This window comes from Myodes glareolus, chromosome 15, assembly GCF_982192425.1.
Source record: "Myodes glareolus chromosome 15, mMyoGla1.1, whole genome shotgun sequence".
NCBI classification, from domain to species: Eukaryota; Metazoa; Chordata; class Mammalia; order Rodentia; family Cricetidae; genus Myodes; species Myodes glareolus.
In genome coordinates this window covers 50,939,084-50,957,847 of record NC_142040.1, presented here as the reverse complement: position 1 = coordinate 50,957,847, position 18,764 = coordinate 50,939,084, and the positions used below count along the sequence as shown (strand labels likewise).

At 34.4% G+C, this 18,764-nt stretch overlaps 1 protein-coding gene across 2 annotated transcripts in view; it reads left to right on the top strand.

The window, feature by feature from the left end:
- The window catches only part of Nipbl (NIPBL cohesin loading factor), a 153,700-nt gene that overhangs the window by 96,858 nt on the left and 38,078 nt on the right, over positions 1–18,764 (top strand). For both annotated transcript variants that reach the window (XM_048428991.3, XM_048428995.3), the window contains exons 11-21: positions 1,165–1,347; positions 5,731–5,928; positions 6,166–6,237; positions 6,321–6,410; positions 7,950–8,053; positions 10,183–10,269; positions 13,634–13,865; positions 14,987–15,138; positions 15,724–15,804; positions 16,315–16,415; positions 18,126–18,264. In XM_048428991.3, coding sequence (XP_048284948.1) covers positions 1,165–1,347; positions 5,731–5,928; positions 6,166–6,237; positions 6,321–6,410; positions 7,950–8,053; positions 10,183–10,269; positions 13,634–13,865; positions 14,987–15,138; positions 15,724–15,804; positions 16,315–16,415; positions 18,126–18,264 — 1,439 coding nt within the window. The remainder of the gene's footprint in view (positions 1–1,164; positions 1,348–5,730; positions 5,929–6,165; positions 6,238–6,320; positions 6,411–7,949; positions 8,054–10,182; positions 10,270–13,633; positions 13,866–14,986; positions 15,139–15,723; positions 15,805–16,314; positions 16,416–18,125; positions 18,265–18,764) is intronic.

Sequence of the window (18,764 nt, the reverse complement as noted above, 5' to 3'; positions counted from 1 at the left end):
AAACAGCAAAGGGTATATCTTCAAAATTGGTGTTTCATTCTGTATCTTAAATGATGTAGACTCTTGGGATTGGGAAATATATCTTGATACCCATTTATTTTTCTGTCATAATTTTTTTTTAATGTAAGCACTGTTATTTGAATGTTACAAGAGGTAGTTTTAATGTTGGTTACAAGTTGCTGATATCTCCTACTGTAAATGTAAGGGACTATTTGATTCCATTTTATAAAATCTACTATGTAAGTCATCAATTCTAGTCTTTCACACAAAGGTTTACATAGGTAAGTAAAGTTAGGTAAAATTGTCACCTTTATTAGTCCTCAAAGGTAAATTGTCTTGAAAAACATAGTATTTGCTACTTCTGCTTTTATTTTTAAGTAGTCAAAATAGTACTAACAAATATTTTCTTCATAGAAACTATGTGAATGTTTTATGTCTCTAGGTTTATATGGGGTTAATGATTTTCAGTATAGTTTGTTGATAGATTTTTTTTGTCATTACTCTTTCATTGGAAAATGTGAAACTATCATAACAGGCTTGAATTAATTTACTATTTCATTTGTAATCATTTTAAAATATTTTGGTTTATTGATCCACTTTACAGATTTTTGTCATATTTAAAGTGTTCACTGTTTTGTCGTTACAAAGAAATTTTTGTGATTCTAAGGCATTAATTTGCTTCTCAAATAGACAGTGGCAAGTAGAGATGTATAAAACTCTTACCCAACCACCATAGGCAACTGTCAGAACTATGCAGGAGTATAAGGAGGTGGTAAGTGCCCTCTGACTTACCATGGTACTGAAGAGCTGCTTTTGTTCCAGGCTATGGAAACGCCCTAGACCTAGTAAAGACTTTAGTCTTTAAAAAATTAATGACATAGAGATGCCAGTGTAACTCAGTTGTACAGTGCTTGCCCAACATGTACAAGATGCCAGTACCTTTTAGGAAAAGTGACTATATAATTTTATCATTACATTAATTTTGTTATAACATTAATAACATTGATTTTTGAGGCTATATAAATATATATACATGTATGTATAAAATGTTTGTGTTTAGGGTTAATATTTGGGTTGTAAATATAAAAAGATTTGGTTTTATAGTGCTAAGTTGGTTAAATTTTATCTTCAGATTTAAATTTCTTTTTTACCTTTCATTAATAGGTAGTATAGATCAATCAGTGTTAAAAGAATTGCCCCCCGAACTTCTGGCAGAAATTGAATCTACCATGCCACTTTGTGAACGTGTGAAAATGAACAAACGCAAGCGTAGCACAGTTAATGAAAAGCCAAAATATGCTGAAATCAGTTCAGATGAAGATAATGATAGTGATGAAGCTTTTGAATGTAAGTATCATTTAACTGTTTTTAGGAATTAAAGGCAGATTAATATGTTTCACATAATTTGGGGGTTAATAAGAGCACAGTTACCTTAATGTTTAATAACCTAGTATAGTAAGTTTTTTTCTTTATGTTTAAAATTATATGAAAGATGAGATCAGTTGGCACCAAGAAAAAAATTTAGATGAGCTGTAATTAGTAACAGAAAACACCAAGTATGTGTCTATTTGTATTTAACCTATATTGGACTCCTGATATATACTAGGCATTGGAAATAAAAATACAAATAAAAATGTGACCCCCTGTCTCACAGTCTCAGTCTGTTGGGGGAAATATGTGATTAATAATTGTAGTACAATGGTAATAGTGAATGCAGGGTGCTGTGGGAGCACATTGGCATCAATATCAGTGGGGGTTCGGAGAATGCTTACTGGAAGAGGTGACACTTGAGTTGAGTCCGGAAGGACACGTAGGAGATAGCCAGATAAAGAAATATTTAAAACCATACTATCACTAAATTATGAATGGCTTAGCCACATTGTGGATTATCTGTGTGGTTTGGACCTGGCTTCTCCGTTTTGCCCAGCTGTGTCCTGGAATTCCTCCCTTGTTTCACTGTTTTCCAGAGCTGGCTTCTTCACTACACAGCTACCTCTCTACAACACTGTGATCACCTGTCTTTGCACTAGACTTGCTATACCTCGCCTGTCTTCCTACTGGTCCACTGAAAAAGTTCTTCTCTTTTATCCCTATCTTCCTTCTTCTGGAGCAAGAGAATTGAGCCTAGCCAAGAGGGGTCAGCAACCTTGTTTGACTTAAACGGCATTCAGTGGAAACAGACTATGGGAGATCTTCACTTGTGTGCCAACTGACTTAGTCATAATGACCAAAAGAAGTGGGAAGACCACCAGTGTGTTCTACCTTTTCCACCTAGTGTCTGTAGATTGAGGTGTGACAAGCAAGGGCAGGAAGGACAGATGCATGCTGCCATTTTTAAGTGTATATTGCCGATGGAAGCTCTTCACCTCCTCCAAAGTTTTAATCAATGTTCATTTACTCATCCTTTTAAAATTGTGAGCTCTTCAGCTAGAGCAGTAGACTATGATACTGAACAAATTTTAACAGTTTTAAAATTGAAATATACAACAAGATAATATGACATGTGTGATTGTTATAATTTGTATTATTATGAGATGTATTAACAATACAGTATATTAAAATGACTAAAGTTTTTTAATTATATCAAGCATTCTGGTGATATAAGGACATGGTTAGTTCTGAAAAAAATAAGAGAAAGGAAGCATGGTGGCCAAGAAACTCACTCCCTTTTATTTGTCTATTCCTTCTCCTTCCCCCTATTCTTTCACCATTTCTAAATTCCTTACTTGCAGCTTCATTATAAATTTCACTTTGTCTCTAGTTGCTTGCTAGTGGCTGCCTGCATTGCTAAGTTTGTAAGGATTATGAAATAACCAAATAGTGGAAGGGTAACATAAGCAGAAATGTTCACTGTCTGTAAAATAAGGAAGAGCAGAGCCACACATTTGTCATCAATGCAGACAAAATTCCTTCCCCCCCCCTTTCTGTTGCGGGAGATGTCTCATTTTATGGAAGCATAAAGCTTCATTCTAAAACCATGGATGCCATTATAGCTGTGTCCAAATATATTGGAAACTAATATTGAGAGCAATTGGTCTTCAAACCTCTACTAGGAAAAAGAAAATTTTCTCTGGATTTTTAAAAAGATGAACAAGTAGTTTACTGTTTTACTTGGTTTATTTCAGTCTAATTAAGCATAAAACAAAGACCTGCTGGTTCGAGTGGTGAAAGGTGTTCAATTGGTAATTGATATAAAGAACCAAATTGTCATGTTGTCGTAACAGTAATCAAAATATGCTATGGTGCAAAATTGAAAAGTATCTCAAGAACAGTAGTTGGAAGAATTATGTTACTTTGAGGTAGACTTTGTGAAATTTAAGATTTCCCTTAAGTTTAATTAAAAAAGTTTACTAAAATCTAAAGCTTAAGAAAATAGTTTTATTTAAAAAAATACTAATAATAAGGTCACTAGTGCCCGGAAAAGATAGAGAGATAACGGATATGAGAGAGTGGGCGCTAAAATTTGGAAAGGGGAGGTAGAGAACACTGGATCCATACTTCATGTGTTTGAGTCTCAGTTTTGCTCCTCTCCTTCCTCTGCTCTGTCTAGAGCACAGAGAAAAATAAAGGACAAACTAGCCAATGAATTGCAACCCTACTAACCTCATGGAATACATAATGTGTCACACATTGTGAGGTTAGGTTATTTCACTCTATTTTAATGCAAACTACCCAAACTTTAATGAGTATGACATGAAGATGCTCTAAGGCCTATAAAGAATAGTGAGTGCAGCAAACTGTATAATTTTTAATAACCATAAATTTATCATGCATTTTCTAGTGATAGAATTGAAGGCAAGTATAGATTTCTTTGAAATTAATTAAAATATAGAAAGAGTATAATAGATTGTATAGTTTTGGTTCATAAGTATAAGGTCTTATACTTGACATTATAGCATGCTTCTTTCTGAGCAAGTTTGTTAGTTGCCAAATCCTTCTTTGGTAGACAATTCAGTAACTGTTGAAATGTTAGAGAGCATTTAGTGAGTATTATATAAACACATTACCCATCTCAGCAGATTTCTCCCACTTTCTCTCTAATAAATGAGACAACTCGTTTAAACGATGTTCTAGAGCATACCCTAATCATAAATGTGCGAAGGAGGTCCTGCCTTTCCTCACATTTATTATAGCCAGACCAAATTCATATCTAATTATGAAGGAAATGATTGAAGATTTGAATATATTCATTCCCATACAGTCATTCTTAATAACAACTCTTCCTGTGACAAAACTATCCCCAAAGTAGTTCAGACCAAATGACTCCTTTCTGTCCAATCTGAAGTTCAGTACCAGGAAATAAACCATCTGATGAGTAGGAATAATGATGGCTGTATATGGGTTAAGATTACCAGACTTAAACATTTATTGTCCACACTAGTAGTACTAACACAAATATAATAGGGTGTACGAGCCAGATTGACAGCCTTAAATCTAAGCCAAATAGTGTGTTCAAGAGAGCTGTCTGAAAATTTGTGTATTTATCATAGTTAGGAATTCAGGAAAGAAACCAGTCAGAAAGAAAGGCTTTTTTTAAAAAAAAAAAAATTCCAACAGACTAGAGAGTTTATCTTTGTCACCAGCAACTTGTCACTATAGTAACTGGTGTAGGAACCAGCAAGATCGTTCATCTGTGAAAAGACACTTGTCACACAAGCTGGCAACCTGCGTTCAACCTCGGAGCACACCTAAGGTGGGAGGGGAGAACCGACTCCAGAGCTGCCCTCTGAGCTACACATACACATGCACATAACCACAAACGTGCAGAGTAACAACAAATAAATATTTTTAAATGCTGTTGTGATAGTCCTAAACCACATCAGTCCTACCTGTTTTTAACTGGTGGTGCCTGCGCCTGACCAAGTGTGGTGTGTACTTTTTGCTCGCACTGCCCTCTAACTTTCACTGCAGAACTGTCATTTTTTTCCTACTGTAATGTAATCCTTTCTTAGAGCTCAGAATCATTTTCAACTTAATACATTAGTTGCTATGTCAGATGAAATTGTTTGCCACAGTCTCCTGTCAGTATTGGTGATTTTAGCAGAATGCATCCATGCTTTGGAAAGATGGGGGGAAGTTTGAAGGTACCATATAAACATGCTTATGTAGCATGCATAAGCTTAGAAACTTTCCTTGAGTTAGCTCGTCAATTGTCAGCGAACTGTTTCAGTGTATTAGTGTTTGCAGTTCTGATATATACTATCTCTGTAGGTTTGTGATGTTAGGTCATCAGAGTCTCTGGAATTTATTGCTAAGTTGTTAAGTATAACTTAGCTATTGATTGGTAAAATACTTGGTTACGCATATTCTGTAACAGTATCTCAAAGTTGACTATTTTCTCCCCAAACCCTTCTCCCCCCAAAATATATAAATGGTGGTTGTTTTTTTTTAACCAAATTCTAAATAAAGGTTGTTTTATAAGTCTTAATTAATCTTGAATTTTTTATATAATCCTTGCTGATGTGCTGAAACCTTTCACTGAAATGTACACTGTGTTTTCATTCTCAGATCCTTCCTGTTGCTTTAATAGCTTCATGTAAAAATCTCTTTTTTAGCTTAAATAATGCTAAAATTCATGGTATCCTCTCTATACCAAAATTTAATCTTCTAATAGATGAATGGCTCAGAATTTATAGACCCTCAGAATGAAGATGTAGTTCATTGTAAAGTACAAGTTTTGACAGTCTTTTAAAATGAGGTAAATTATTTGTCATGGGGATTTGCTTCTAGCCTCTAGGAAACGGCATAAAAAAGATGACGATAAAGCTTGGGAATACGAAGAGCGTGACAGAAGAAGCTCTGGGGATCATAGGAGAAGTGGCCACTCACATGAAGGAAGAAGGAGCTCGGGTGGCGGTCGTTACCGAAACCGAAGTCCATCAGATTCTGATATGGAAGATTACTCTCCTCCTCCCAGCCTTAGTGAGGGTAATTCATCAGTTCCAGTGGATTTCTAAAACTGATTCCAGTGTTGGGTTCTAACTTTTAAGAACATTTTTATCGTGTCATAAGTTAATTAACACATCTAATTTTTGACTAAAATAAAAGTATTTTTATATTTACAGTGATTGTTGTTTAAGCATTAATTAATGTTCAGAGACTGGGAATACAAGTGGAAATATTTTATCACTCTTGAGTTTCAGTGTTTCTTTTTGTTTATTTTAGTTGCTAGAAAAATGAAGAAAAAAGAAAAACAAAAGAAAAGGAAAGCTTATGAACCGAAATTGACACCCGAAGGTAACATTTCAGTTCAGCTTTATAATCTTCAGTTTTACTTTCCTACTTGGAATATGAATATAATGTCTTTTTCTTTCTTGTAGAAATGATGGATTCTTCAACTTTTAAGAGATTTACAGCCTCAATAGAGAATATTTTGGATAATTTAGAAGATATGGATTTTACTGCATTTGGTAAAATTAATTTACAGGGTTTTTTGTTGTTGTTTATCCCTTTGTGTCTGTTTTCTTACTTTTTGCAAATTACTCTAAAAAATATTCCTTATCTGAACTATCAGGAAATTTGAAGTCTAGTATGAGTTCATGTTCTCAAACTAAAACTATTGCAAAACCTAGGCTTCAAGTTATCTTAAGTCCCTGAGAATATAGCTATCACAACAGGGTAGAGTAAGGAAATAGCTCTGCAGATCATTTTTGAATATTCTCTAGATAATGAGAAACATGAAGAAATAGGAATCAACTCATCAGTTTGTTTATTATAGCAGTCAACTAAGTAAGGATATTAGATGCTAAAATACATAATACCAGAGCCCCTTATATGAAGAACAAAAAATTCAATTCAATAGCTGAAGCACCAGCTAAAATGTAATATAGCTAATGATATATAGTTTGATAAGATATAAAATTATATCTATAAATAAAACAGTACCCATTAAAGAACACTGATTAGAATATTTGATTGATCTGGGTATGGTGACATACGCCTTTAATCCCAGCACTTGTGAGGCAGAAGAAGGCAGATTTCTGAGGTAGAGATCTACCTGATCTACAGAGCAAATTCTAGGACAGTCAAGGCTACCCAGAGAAACCCTGTCTTAAAAAAAAAAAAAAAAAACACATTGATTGTCCTACTTTTAGACATCATATACGACCTCACTGATATTGATGTAAAAGCTTTACAGATCACAATACTTTTGATATGCAGACACCTTCAAAGGTATATTGACTATTTTTAAAGCATTTTTAAGAAGTATAATCTAAGTATCATTCTGATTATTTAGAGTATGTTTTATCTTTTGTAAAACTTTTTAATTCTATGCTAAGAAATTATCTTCTATATAATTTAGAATCCCAAAAACAAAAACAGGAATTCTCAAATTAGGTGTGGAAGAATTATTTACCATAGAAATTATTATATATAAAAAGAGTAATTATAAGTATTGGACAAGATAGTGCCAAAACCCAGAGTTAACAGCTATGGAACCATATTGCCCCTTTACCCAAAAGAAGAATTAAATGGAGTTCTCCAAAACTCACTCAATAGGAAAAAATTATAGCCTGCTTGAAAGAAGCAGTACTTTTTGGATGGGGAGAGTGGAGAAAAGAATGAGGATATAAATAGCTTGATCTCACTCTCTTCTCTGGTCCTCTCACAGGGCACCCTACTGGCTGAACCCACACAGAAGCCACAGGGCATTGGATATTGTTAACTTAGTTCATCCAGGCCAGTTTTCTGAGGCAGAGAGCCTGACTGACAAGTGTCAGCACTGTCTCAACAGTAGTAAAGACAGGACCACTGTCTTCCCTTTGTAGAACTCGGAGTTCACCCTTGCTCTTTTTGGTTTTGGTTATGGCTTCTATGAGGTTTACAGAGTTCTCTTAAACTCCTCAAGTTTTTTATATATGTGATCAAGTTTTATTTTTAAAAGCTTATTAACTAACCATTTTTAGCTCTTTTTTTATATGACTATTTTTGGTTGGTTTGACTTTCAGGTGATGATGATGAAATTCCTCAGGAACTGCTGTTAGGAAAACATCAGCTTAATGAACTTGGGAGCGAATCTGCTAAAATTAAAGCCATGGGTATAATGGACAAGGTATTTCAGCAAAGTAAACTTCTGATGTTCCTAATACATGGCATGTGAAATTAACTTAAAGTTTTCAGGCAGATTGCAAAGTTAAGAGCATATTAAAAAGAAAACTCAGAATTGTCATCTAAGCATCTAAATGAACTATGTCTTAGAAAAAACTCTTGGTAAAAGAGGTGTGCAGATTATTCTAAACAAAATTATGTATGCATTGATAGAGCATGGACTCTGACTTTTCACTTTTTCAAGTATTTACAATGTTCTGTGTAGAAATATGTTAAACTTTTTTCTGGCATTGTTTTAGTCCTGGTTGTAAAAGAGTAGCATCACTTCCAGTGCTAACAGAAGGCGGCAGAGTTTGGTTAACTGCTGTTCCATTTATAGTCTCTTTGCTAGAGGCTTTGGTCAGTCCTCTTTCCCGGGAGTCCTTGTTAGTTAAGGGTCTCATTCCACTAATGCATAGCACGTTATTTCTGGTGTGATAGTTCAGACAGGAACAGCAGCATCAAAAGGTGGTCAGCCGCTGCATTTGTCATCCGCCACTGATCCCCTGCTAGTGTTCCGCCCCATCTAACCAGCCTCTAGTGCAGAGGTGTTACACTTAGTCTTATGTTTCCTGGTCCACATGCCTTATCCTTGTAGACGGATAAGAATTATTAAAAGACTATCTTCACTTTGGAATTGATTCTAACACCTTAAGCCTGTTACTTAATTTTCCTGTTTCATAATTTTAACATGGCCTGGAAAATATTTTGGTGGTTTTGGTTTTAACTTTTAAGTTGCATTTATTATTTGGTTATTTTATGTGTGCTTGGAGAAAGTTCCTATGCTTTATGGCATGAATGTTTAGGGCAGAGGGCAGTTTTCAGGGTCTGGTTCACTCCTTCCATGTGTGGGGCTGGTATTGAACTCCAGATTTGTTTTGAGGTTTTTCTTTGTTTATTTGTTTTGTTTTATTTTGTTCAAATATTGCCTATATTCTAAATATTGAGTGTGCCATAAAATTAACTTTTAAAGCTAGAAATACCAGATAATGAACTAGGGACTTTTCCGTTTATAAATAAGTGCATTAAAATTTAGGGGTGGGTGCTGGAGAGATGGTTCAGTGGTCAAGAGCACTCACTGCGCCTGCAGAGGACATGTGCTCAGTTCCCAGCACCAACATGGCAGGTGAGCCATCTGTTATCCCAGTGTCAGGGAGTTCAGTGCCCCCTTTTCAAGCAAAACACTGAAACACATAAAATAAAAGTCAGTGAATCTAAAAGGAAAAAATTAATGGACTTCTGGTTTGTACTGATAATACTATATATAGAGATACTGATTAATTTTGTATGTAAAACTATCTCAATAGGTTTTTGAGATATCAATGCTAGTATTGGTCATTTGTTTTATAAGTTCAGTAAGTACAATGCAGCTGGTATTTCTCTTTCAGAAGGCAAATTCATTAACTGTTGTTTGAATATAGATATTTTGTCAATGTTCCAAGATAATCTAAAGTAGTATACTGAGGAACAATCTTCTATAATCCAGCATCAGTAAGCGAACTAGATTTAACACCGATTACTTGCTTGATCTACTTGGCTTTTTTGGCTAGTTTGTGTGCATGTCCTACCAGCATGGGAGGGACCTTAAGGAAATGCTGTTAAGTGAATAAAGCATAAGTAACAAGCAGTTCCTAAGTAGAGCAACTTTTCTTCTCATTCCTAACTTTTTCACTCACAATTTCATGCTTGGTATTCAAAATACTTGGATTTTTTTTTCCCATGTTGAATTTTTAAAGCCTGTTGAATTGTGTGTGGCACTGAATGATGAATGGATGAAATCATGGATGAAATCTTTAATAGGTAATGTGTGTTTGTGTGTGTATCAGAATCTTGCCTAGATAAGTGGTGTGAGGTGAGCTCTGAGCCATGCACATGCATGTGTGCTCATCCTGGGTTAAGTTATCTGTCTTTAAAAAAGGTAATTATGTCAGAATTGAGTAGAGGCTCTAGAGAGGAAAGTTTGTTTTCTACTATTATTTAAGAGTGATAATGTTTTATATTCCATAGCCTAAAGAAAATAAATATTTAGATTGTTTCTCAAGTAATTTGAAACTTTTACCAGTGAGTGATATAACATCTTACATTTCCTTTTAGCTTTCAACTGATAAAACTGTGAAAGTCCTAAATATATTGGAGAAAAATATTCAGGATGGATCAAAGCTTTCTACTTTGTTAAATCATGTAAGTTTAAGACCTGTGTTACTAACTTTACCCCTGGTATTGTTAAATGCCCTGGTTTTCATTATGTTTGTTTGATAAAAGTCTCTGACCAAAAGCACCACGGGGAGAAGCAGCTTGTTTCATCTTATACTTCAGGAACTTAAGGCAGGAAACATGGAGTTGTGCTGCTTACCAACCTGCTCACAGGCTCATGAATAGCTAGCTTTCATATACAGCCGAGGATCACCTGCCTAGAAATGATATACCCACAGTGGGCTGGGTCCCCCATCAATAATAATAAAGACCATCCCTCATTAACATGTCTGTTAACCAACATAAAAAAGACAGTTACTCAATTGAGACTTTCTTCTCAGGGGTTTCTAGGCTGTTTCACGTTGGCAATTAAAGCTAACTATAGCACATTAAGATACAAATTTTTTTGTAAACAACTTTTACTTACTAAACAGATTCTAGATTTCATTAGTTTGTTACCACATTTTAGTAGTTATGTTGATTAACGTTTCTAGTAGAATTCCACTTTTAGTGATACCAACATGAATTGTCAATTAAATGTTGCCATAGGACTGGGGAGATGGCTCAGTAGATAAGTACCTGCTCCACAAGCTTGAGAACCAAACCAAAGTGCTGATCCCAGAATGAGCATAAAAGCCAGGCAAGTGTGCTGACTGTTGTAATTGCCCCTCTTGGGAGACAGTGACATTCCTAGTCAGCTGGCAATGAAACTACCTAAATTTGGCAAGATTTGGGCTCAGCAAGATACCTACCTTCATGTAAGTAACGTGGAGAATGATGAAGGAAGGCATCAACTTTAAACCTCTGCAAACATGCACACACTCATACGCACATCAACATGTATACACACATCCATGCTGACAGTGGTAGCGCACACCTTTAATCCCAGCACTTGGGAGGTAGAGGCAGGTAGGGCTGTTACATGAAGTACCCTGTCTTAAGGAGAGGTGGAGGATGACTTGTCTTAAAGGGAAACGGTGAAAAAAAATGTAAGTGTCTAGCTGAAGCACGGAATCATCAGCTAAGAGTCTGAAACAAGAATTACAAGTTCCAGGCTAGTCGTGGCAGTGTAAGGACATTCTGTCTTTAAAACAGGCCTCATTACAAAAATAGTGTATTTATTGTTAAAAATTTCTAAAACATTAAAAAAAACATATCCTCATCTAGCAATAACCACTTATTTAACACTCTTGAATTTAAAATCATGGGTGAAATCTTTAATTTTTATGTGTGTTTGCATATTGCTCTCATTTGTATAAACACGATATAGATAGATAGATAGATAGACAGACAGACAGACAGACAGACATCCGTCTTTAATACATGCACTAAATTTTGCAGGGATTTCCAGATAGAGTTTGTCTGTGCAGCTTTGCAGCTTGTCCTAGAACTTGCTCTGTAGACCAGGCTGGCCTTAAACTCACAGAGATCACAGAGATCTGCCTGCCTCTATCTCTGCCTCCCAAGTGCTGGGATTAAAGGTGTGCACTACCACCACTCAGCCATGCACTGAATTTTATCTCATGAGAAAGTTGTTATAGAATAGATTGGTTCTCTAAGTGATATACGTAAAATAAAAATCCACAGAAAAATATTGTATTCTCAGGGTTATTAAATATATCTATATGGACTAATTTTGATGACTATGTTTTTTAAAGCGAGAGACTCATAGAACCTAGGTTGGCCATCAACTTTCCATTCCCTTTGGTTCACCCTGAGTGACGGGATTGCAAGCACCTGCTACCATTTCTCATTGGGTCTATATTTAGTGCACTTTTTTTTTAACTAGTTAAAGGAGCAAATTTTGAGTTTTTGTTTGATAGAGAGTAAGACAGAGTATGTGTGATAAGTATGGGGTATCTGTGGGAAATAAATGAACACTATCCCCTGAACTGCATCTCTAACCAGTTTTTTGATCAAGGCATGTGGATAAAGGGAAGAGCGAGAAGACAAGCTTAGAGAAACCTAAGGTGCCAGTGTATTCCATGGTTAAGTTTATAAGTCTCTTAGACACTTCACCAACAAATTTTAATGAATACTGTGGAGGCTGTGTTCTAGGATTGTAGTGTAAACTCAGTAACAGAGAGTATAAATCACATGTATGAGGCTCTCAAGTAATCCTATAATATAAAGGTTGTATTTCATCTACAAGAAGAATATGTTAGGATTTACACTCTAGCAGGAAGCCTAAAGCACTCCATCCTAATTTTAATGTCTAAAATAAAAGGAAGACTTATGTCAATTATTAAATTATTCATTTTAGAAAATGCTAGGTCGTAAGTACTCTGCATATCTCTACTCTTATGTTTTTGAGACATTAGTTTTGAATCTTGATATATAGCCCAGACAGGACTAGAACTTGTTAGGTAGCCCAGATTTGCCTTTAGTACACCATCTTCCCATTTTAACTTACCAAGAATTAGAGTTACAGGCAAGCATTGCCATTTCTACCTTTAACTTTTTCATTTGCAGATGGAAGAGAGAAGTTCTGGAGATTGGAGATTGAACCAAGTACATGGTTCTACCATAGAGCTTTACCACTGCTCTGTGTATATTTACTTTTCAGTATGTTTCAAAAATTAGTGCTTAAAAAACAAATTTGACTATAACCGTAGCACTCAGGGGAGCAGCTCAAAACAAGCCTATACAGCATAGCAAGTTTCGGGCCTGCCAGGGATACATAGTGAGACCTTGTCTCCAAGCAAGATACAAATAAAAACAGATATTAGCAGTAATTGAGTCAGTAACATTTTGCTATTTTTTAGTAAAAGCTCTTCATTTGTAAATTCTTCCTATGTTCTCATGTAAAGTTTAACTATTGTGTTTATACCCAATTCACAAAAATAATTTACATTCATTATAGTTTAAGTTAAAATGTTAAATCTTGATGAAACACAAAAAAGATATTGGTGACAAGAACTTTGTCGCTGGAGTATCTTCTAGTGTTGAGATAAGAAGAAAAGTAGATTGTGTTTGAAAATGCTTAAACAACAAGAACAGAATACGAAAATATCTTGCCTAAATTAGGCCTGGTGATTCATGTGTATAATCCTAGCACTCAGGAGACAGAGGCAGGTGGACTGCTTCAACTTTAGGGCTAGCCTGGAAAACTCTAGGCCAGCATGGGCTGCAGAATGAAATCTTATCTCACAAACCATTGTTTTAATCTTGGCTAAAATGATACCATTACTTGTACTTTATTCCAGACATTCTTTTAGAATAGTCTAAAAAAAGTTTTAGATACTATTTCAGGTTGTTTCTCCTACCATTGAAAGTCATATATCTGTTTTTTAATATTGTGAACTATAGGTATTTTATTCCCACTTCATTAACAATGGTTTTTTTTTTATAGAATAATGATACTGAAGAAGAAGAAAGATTGTGGCGAGATCTTATTATGGAGAGAGTTACCAAATCAGCAGATGCTTGTCTTACCACTATCAATATCATGACGTCTCCTAACATGCCGAAAGCTGTGTACATTGAAGATGTGATTGAAAGGGTTATACAGTACACTAAATTTCACTTACAGAATACACTCTATCCCCAGTATGACCCTGTTTACAGACTAGATCCGCATGGAGGTTAGTTTGCTTTTTTTGTACTGATAGTTTGGTGTTTTGGTTTTTTTTTTCTTTTTCTTTTTTTTTTTTCCACACTACCAGAATTATCCATTGTAAATTTTCAGTGCTAGGTGAATCAGAATACAGTGATTTTAATTGTCTCCCAAATTCAGAGAGTATGCGCATTACAATACATAATTGACTTTGATTTTTAACTAGAATATAGAAGCTTTAATAGCTGTTACATTACTTTAACATCTATAGGTTGAAAACCCATTACTCTGAAAATCCAAAATGCTTTGAAAACTCTTTGAGGGGCTAGAGAAATGACTCAGCAGTTCAGAGTGCTTTCTATAGAACCTAAATTTGGTTCCCGGGACTTACACTTGGAACTCACAACCACCTATAACTCTAGCTCCATGGAATCCAACACCCTCTTTTGACTTCTGTGGGCTTCCAAACACATAGCATATACATATATACACACAAATTAAATGTAAATCTTTAAAAACTTTTTAAGGATGAGCATGAAACACAAAAAGCTTTGGATTAGGGGGAATTTATGATTTTTAGATTAAGAATATTCAAGTGGTAAAATCTATGCAAATATTCCAAAAATCTGAAAAACTTTTAAATAAGAGATTTCAACCAGTATTTATTTATAATTGAAGTAATTGTTCCTAGTTAGAGAAAATCCCTTCTAATTTAGTTCAAAGTAATACTTGCAAAATGAATTGATTTAAAATATATATTCTCATAGCTCCATAATCTGTACTATATGATCAGTAGTTAAATGTTCATATAGTTCCTTTGATTACTTAATTGTGTAATAATGCCAGGTAATTTAAATGAGAAATATAATCTTACTATCAAAAATTTTAATGAAGAGGGAAAAAAAGAAAAATCTGTATAGTAGCCACTGTAGTGTACCAGACATTATTTGTTAGAAGGATGTTCCACTACAGTACCACTAAGGAATAATTCCTCTGTTAATCAACACTCATCTGTAGAGGCTTCACTGTATTTTTATGAGGCACCCTGAAATGTTTGTATTATCTTAATTTAGAAGATAGTGCTGTAACCTCCATGGAAGAGTGCAAAATGTTAATATTTTTTCTATCTTGAATCCTCTTTTATTTTAGGAGGGTTATTAAGTTCGAAGGCCAAGCGGGCTAAATGTTCTACTCATAAGCAGAGAGTAATAGTAATGCTTTATAACAAAGTTTGTGACATTGTTAGTAGCTTATCAGAACTGCTAGAGATACAGCTTCTTACAGACACAACAATTCTTCAGGTAAGTTTTTTTGTTTGTTTGTTTGTTTGTTTGTTTTTAAGCATTTTGTACATTTCTAGGCGTGAGAAAAATCTTAGTCTAGTATAATCTTCACCCAGTAGTGATACCAGCACTCTGTTCAATTTACCCATTCAGAGTACTTTGTGTAAATTAAAGAAATAGAGATTCTGCCGCATTTTAAAGGAGTACCTACCTGAGCTGAGAGAAGAATGCTACATAAATTCCAAACTCTAATTTCTACAAAAAATAAGTTAATTTTTAAGAATTTGTGATATTTTCATCCTTGAAAACAAAATGACTTTTGTTCCTTTAATTACTGCAGTAGGGTACAATGTTACTGAGGTGTGACTGTTAGAATGTAGTAGGGTACAATGTTACTGAGGTGTGACTGTTAGAATGTAGTAGGGTACAATGTTACTGAGGTGTGACTGTTAGAATGTAGTAGGGTACAATGTTACTGAGGTGTGGCTGTTAGAATGTAGTAGGATACAATGTTACTGAGGTGTGGCTGTTAGAATGTAGTAGGATACAATGTTACTGAAGTCAACTAGAAACATACTAAACAATTAATCTTGGATTTTTCAGGTTTCATCAATGGGAATAACACCATTTTTTGTGGAAAATGTCAGTGAACTACAATTGTGTGCTATTAAGTTAGTCACTGCAGTAAGTATAATCAATTTGTAATTTCAGTTACTCACAAATGAAGTAAGATTTTCATCACTTGGTCCAAACTTCCAAAAATTATGATATTGGATTTATTTTTTCTTGTTTTACATTAGATTTTTTCATAATAAATATTAATTTAGTCTTACTAGATTTCATTAACTGAGGATTTAATTTCATTGATCATGCTTTCCTTGAATTTAAATTTTTTTCTTTTCAAAATTATTGTAAAAACCAGAATGATTTAAAATCTTAAATCTTGTCTTACTTCTCTACCCAAAGTATCATGTTCCTCAAAACAAAACTTTATACTCCCCCAGTTTGGTAATTAATAACAAAATTTGAATACATTTCTTTAGATCATTACTGTTTAACATGTTGAAAACATTTTCATTCTGAGTAACATGCCTACTTCAGTTTTTCTTCAGATAAAATATTGTCCAAATTTCATACTATTTTTATTTTTCTGCCATAGTAAGTTTAATTTATAATTTTATAATTACTAAACAGGTATTCTCAAGATATGAAAAACATAGGCAGTTAATATTGGAAGAAATTTTTACTTCACTTGCAAGATTACCAACTAGCAAGAGAAGTTTAAGGAATTTCAGGTAACTATAGTAGACTTTTACTACAATGGAGAATTTTGTTATGTTCTGTTATATATTTACTCTTTCCCACTTCTGTCTGGTTTTATTTTTTAATGGTTATAGAAAAAAAGTACTTCAGTCAGAACTACATAGATAGCTTAGATTTGTGAAAAAATAGAGCATAATCTGGGGGACTTAAAGACATTCATTGATCTGAAATAAAAAGATCTGTGGCAGTTCGAACACTGTTAACATTTGGACCAGTTAATGTCTTCATGCCCAGGGCTGTCCTGTGCTTCATAAGCATATAATAATGCTTAGGCGCATTTCTAACCCCATAGAAACCGCCCTTTAGTTGTGATAATCAAAACGATTTCTAAGCACTAGAGGTCAAAATGTGCTACATGAAAAGCATGAGAAATGTGGTTCAAAAGACTTCAGACAGTTTTAAAAGATTTTAGGAACTATGATAATAAAGTTAGGATTAATCTTCTAGACAGTATTTAACTATTCAGTAATATTTTAGAAAGCTGAAAGATGGCTTTAAGAACAATCTAGAAGGACTGGAGTGATAGCTCAGCATTGGCTATACTCTTCCAGGAAGGATTGCACATTTGATTCCCAGCACCCACAAGACAGTTTACACCTGTCTGTAACTCTGGCCCTAGAGGATACACTAGCCATGCACATGGTACACAGATATACATGCACATAGAACACCCATATATATAAAAAGAAAGCCTCCGTGAACATCAGATATATATGTAATACACATTCAGGCAAAACACCAATACCAGTACACATAAAAATAATTTTTTTAAATTGAGAGTTGCACAGAATAGACTGAGATTAAATGCTGTTTATTCACTACAGAATTTATAAACTCACTGCTGTAATCAACTTTATTGCCTGTTATCATAGGTTATCATCAGTTATATTATTCCTAGTGATTAGTGCATTGACCTGGTATATAGGATTATTTTGGGGTTGATCCAGTAAAATAATTATTTTTGTTTTTATATAGTTGAACTAAGTGTGCATTGATAAACATCTGTTTAGCTGAGGAAAACTGATTAATATACAAATGAATTCTGGGACTTCTACAATATTTGTAGAAGTAACATTTGGAAATTGATCTTATATAATCAGTGTTTCAGACCTCATACTCTAGCACAGATAATTAAGAGTTGAGAATTAACCAGATGCCTCAGTGGGTAAAGACTATTGGAACCAAACATGATGGCCTGAGTTCAAACCCTGGAACCTCACATGTCGGAAGGAGAGAACTGATTCCCTGAAAGTTGTCCTCTGAATGCCATGTCTACGATAGAAGGCGCACACATTACTTTAAAGTGAGACACTATTATTACACACACACACACACACACACACACACACGTCCATGTAGGTGATTTTAGTACCAGTTAACAATTCTACTCAGGAGGTATAGACCAGAATACATTGGCATTTAGAAACCTCAGACTTTTATCGTCCTACCTTCAATAATTATTCATTTTAAGTTTTTATCTGTGATTTATATTAAATGCTGTTTTTCCTCATGAATAGGCATTATTTGGTGTTTTTTTCAAACTGATTAAAAATATACTTAATAACTGTCATAAAGCAGTAATGCATGATAAAGAAAGCATATTGAAACTTTCAAGTCATAATGAAACATATAAAATGTGACTATTTTTAACTCTGATTTAAATTGTTCTTTCTTCATTAAAGGTTAAATAGTAGTGATGTGGATGGAGAACCTATGTATATTCAGATGGTTACAGCACTAGTCTTACAACTTATTCAGTGTGTAGTTCACTTACCATCATCAGAGAAGGACCCTAATTCAGAAGAAGACTCAAACAAAAAAGTAAGAAAATATTTAAAGGTTTTATAACTTTGTATGTACATTAAGGATTGGAAACACCTATACTTTCTGTAATTCTTCTAAAGCAGAAATTCTTATCTAGGGGTTCATGACTGAGGTTTGGGTTTCTTGTAGATCATTACACATAGTCAGGAAGTAAGTTCTGGTTCCAACTCTTCTCTGAGCATCATGAAGCACATAAATCAACAATACCTAACAGGCTTGTTATACCAGCTTGTACAACTCAGTTGAGAAATGAATGTCAAGGGGAATATCAGAGTTAGGTGTCTGTGTGTGCATACATATAATTTAGTATGGAATTGACGTGGAAAATAACTTCATGTTCTCTGAGTAACAGCTAAGGTTTACTTTTGGTTTTATACAGTCTGTTGATACTTATTTTTAGTATACTGGGGGCTTTGTTTGTTTTATTTTGTTTTGTTCTTGAGATGGGTTTTACAGTATAGCTCTGACTGTCCTGGAGATCACTCTATAGACCAGGT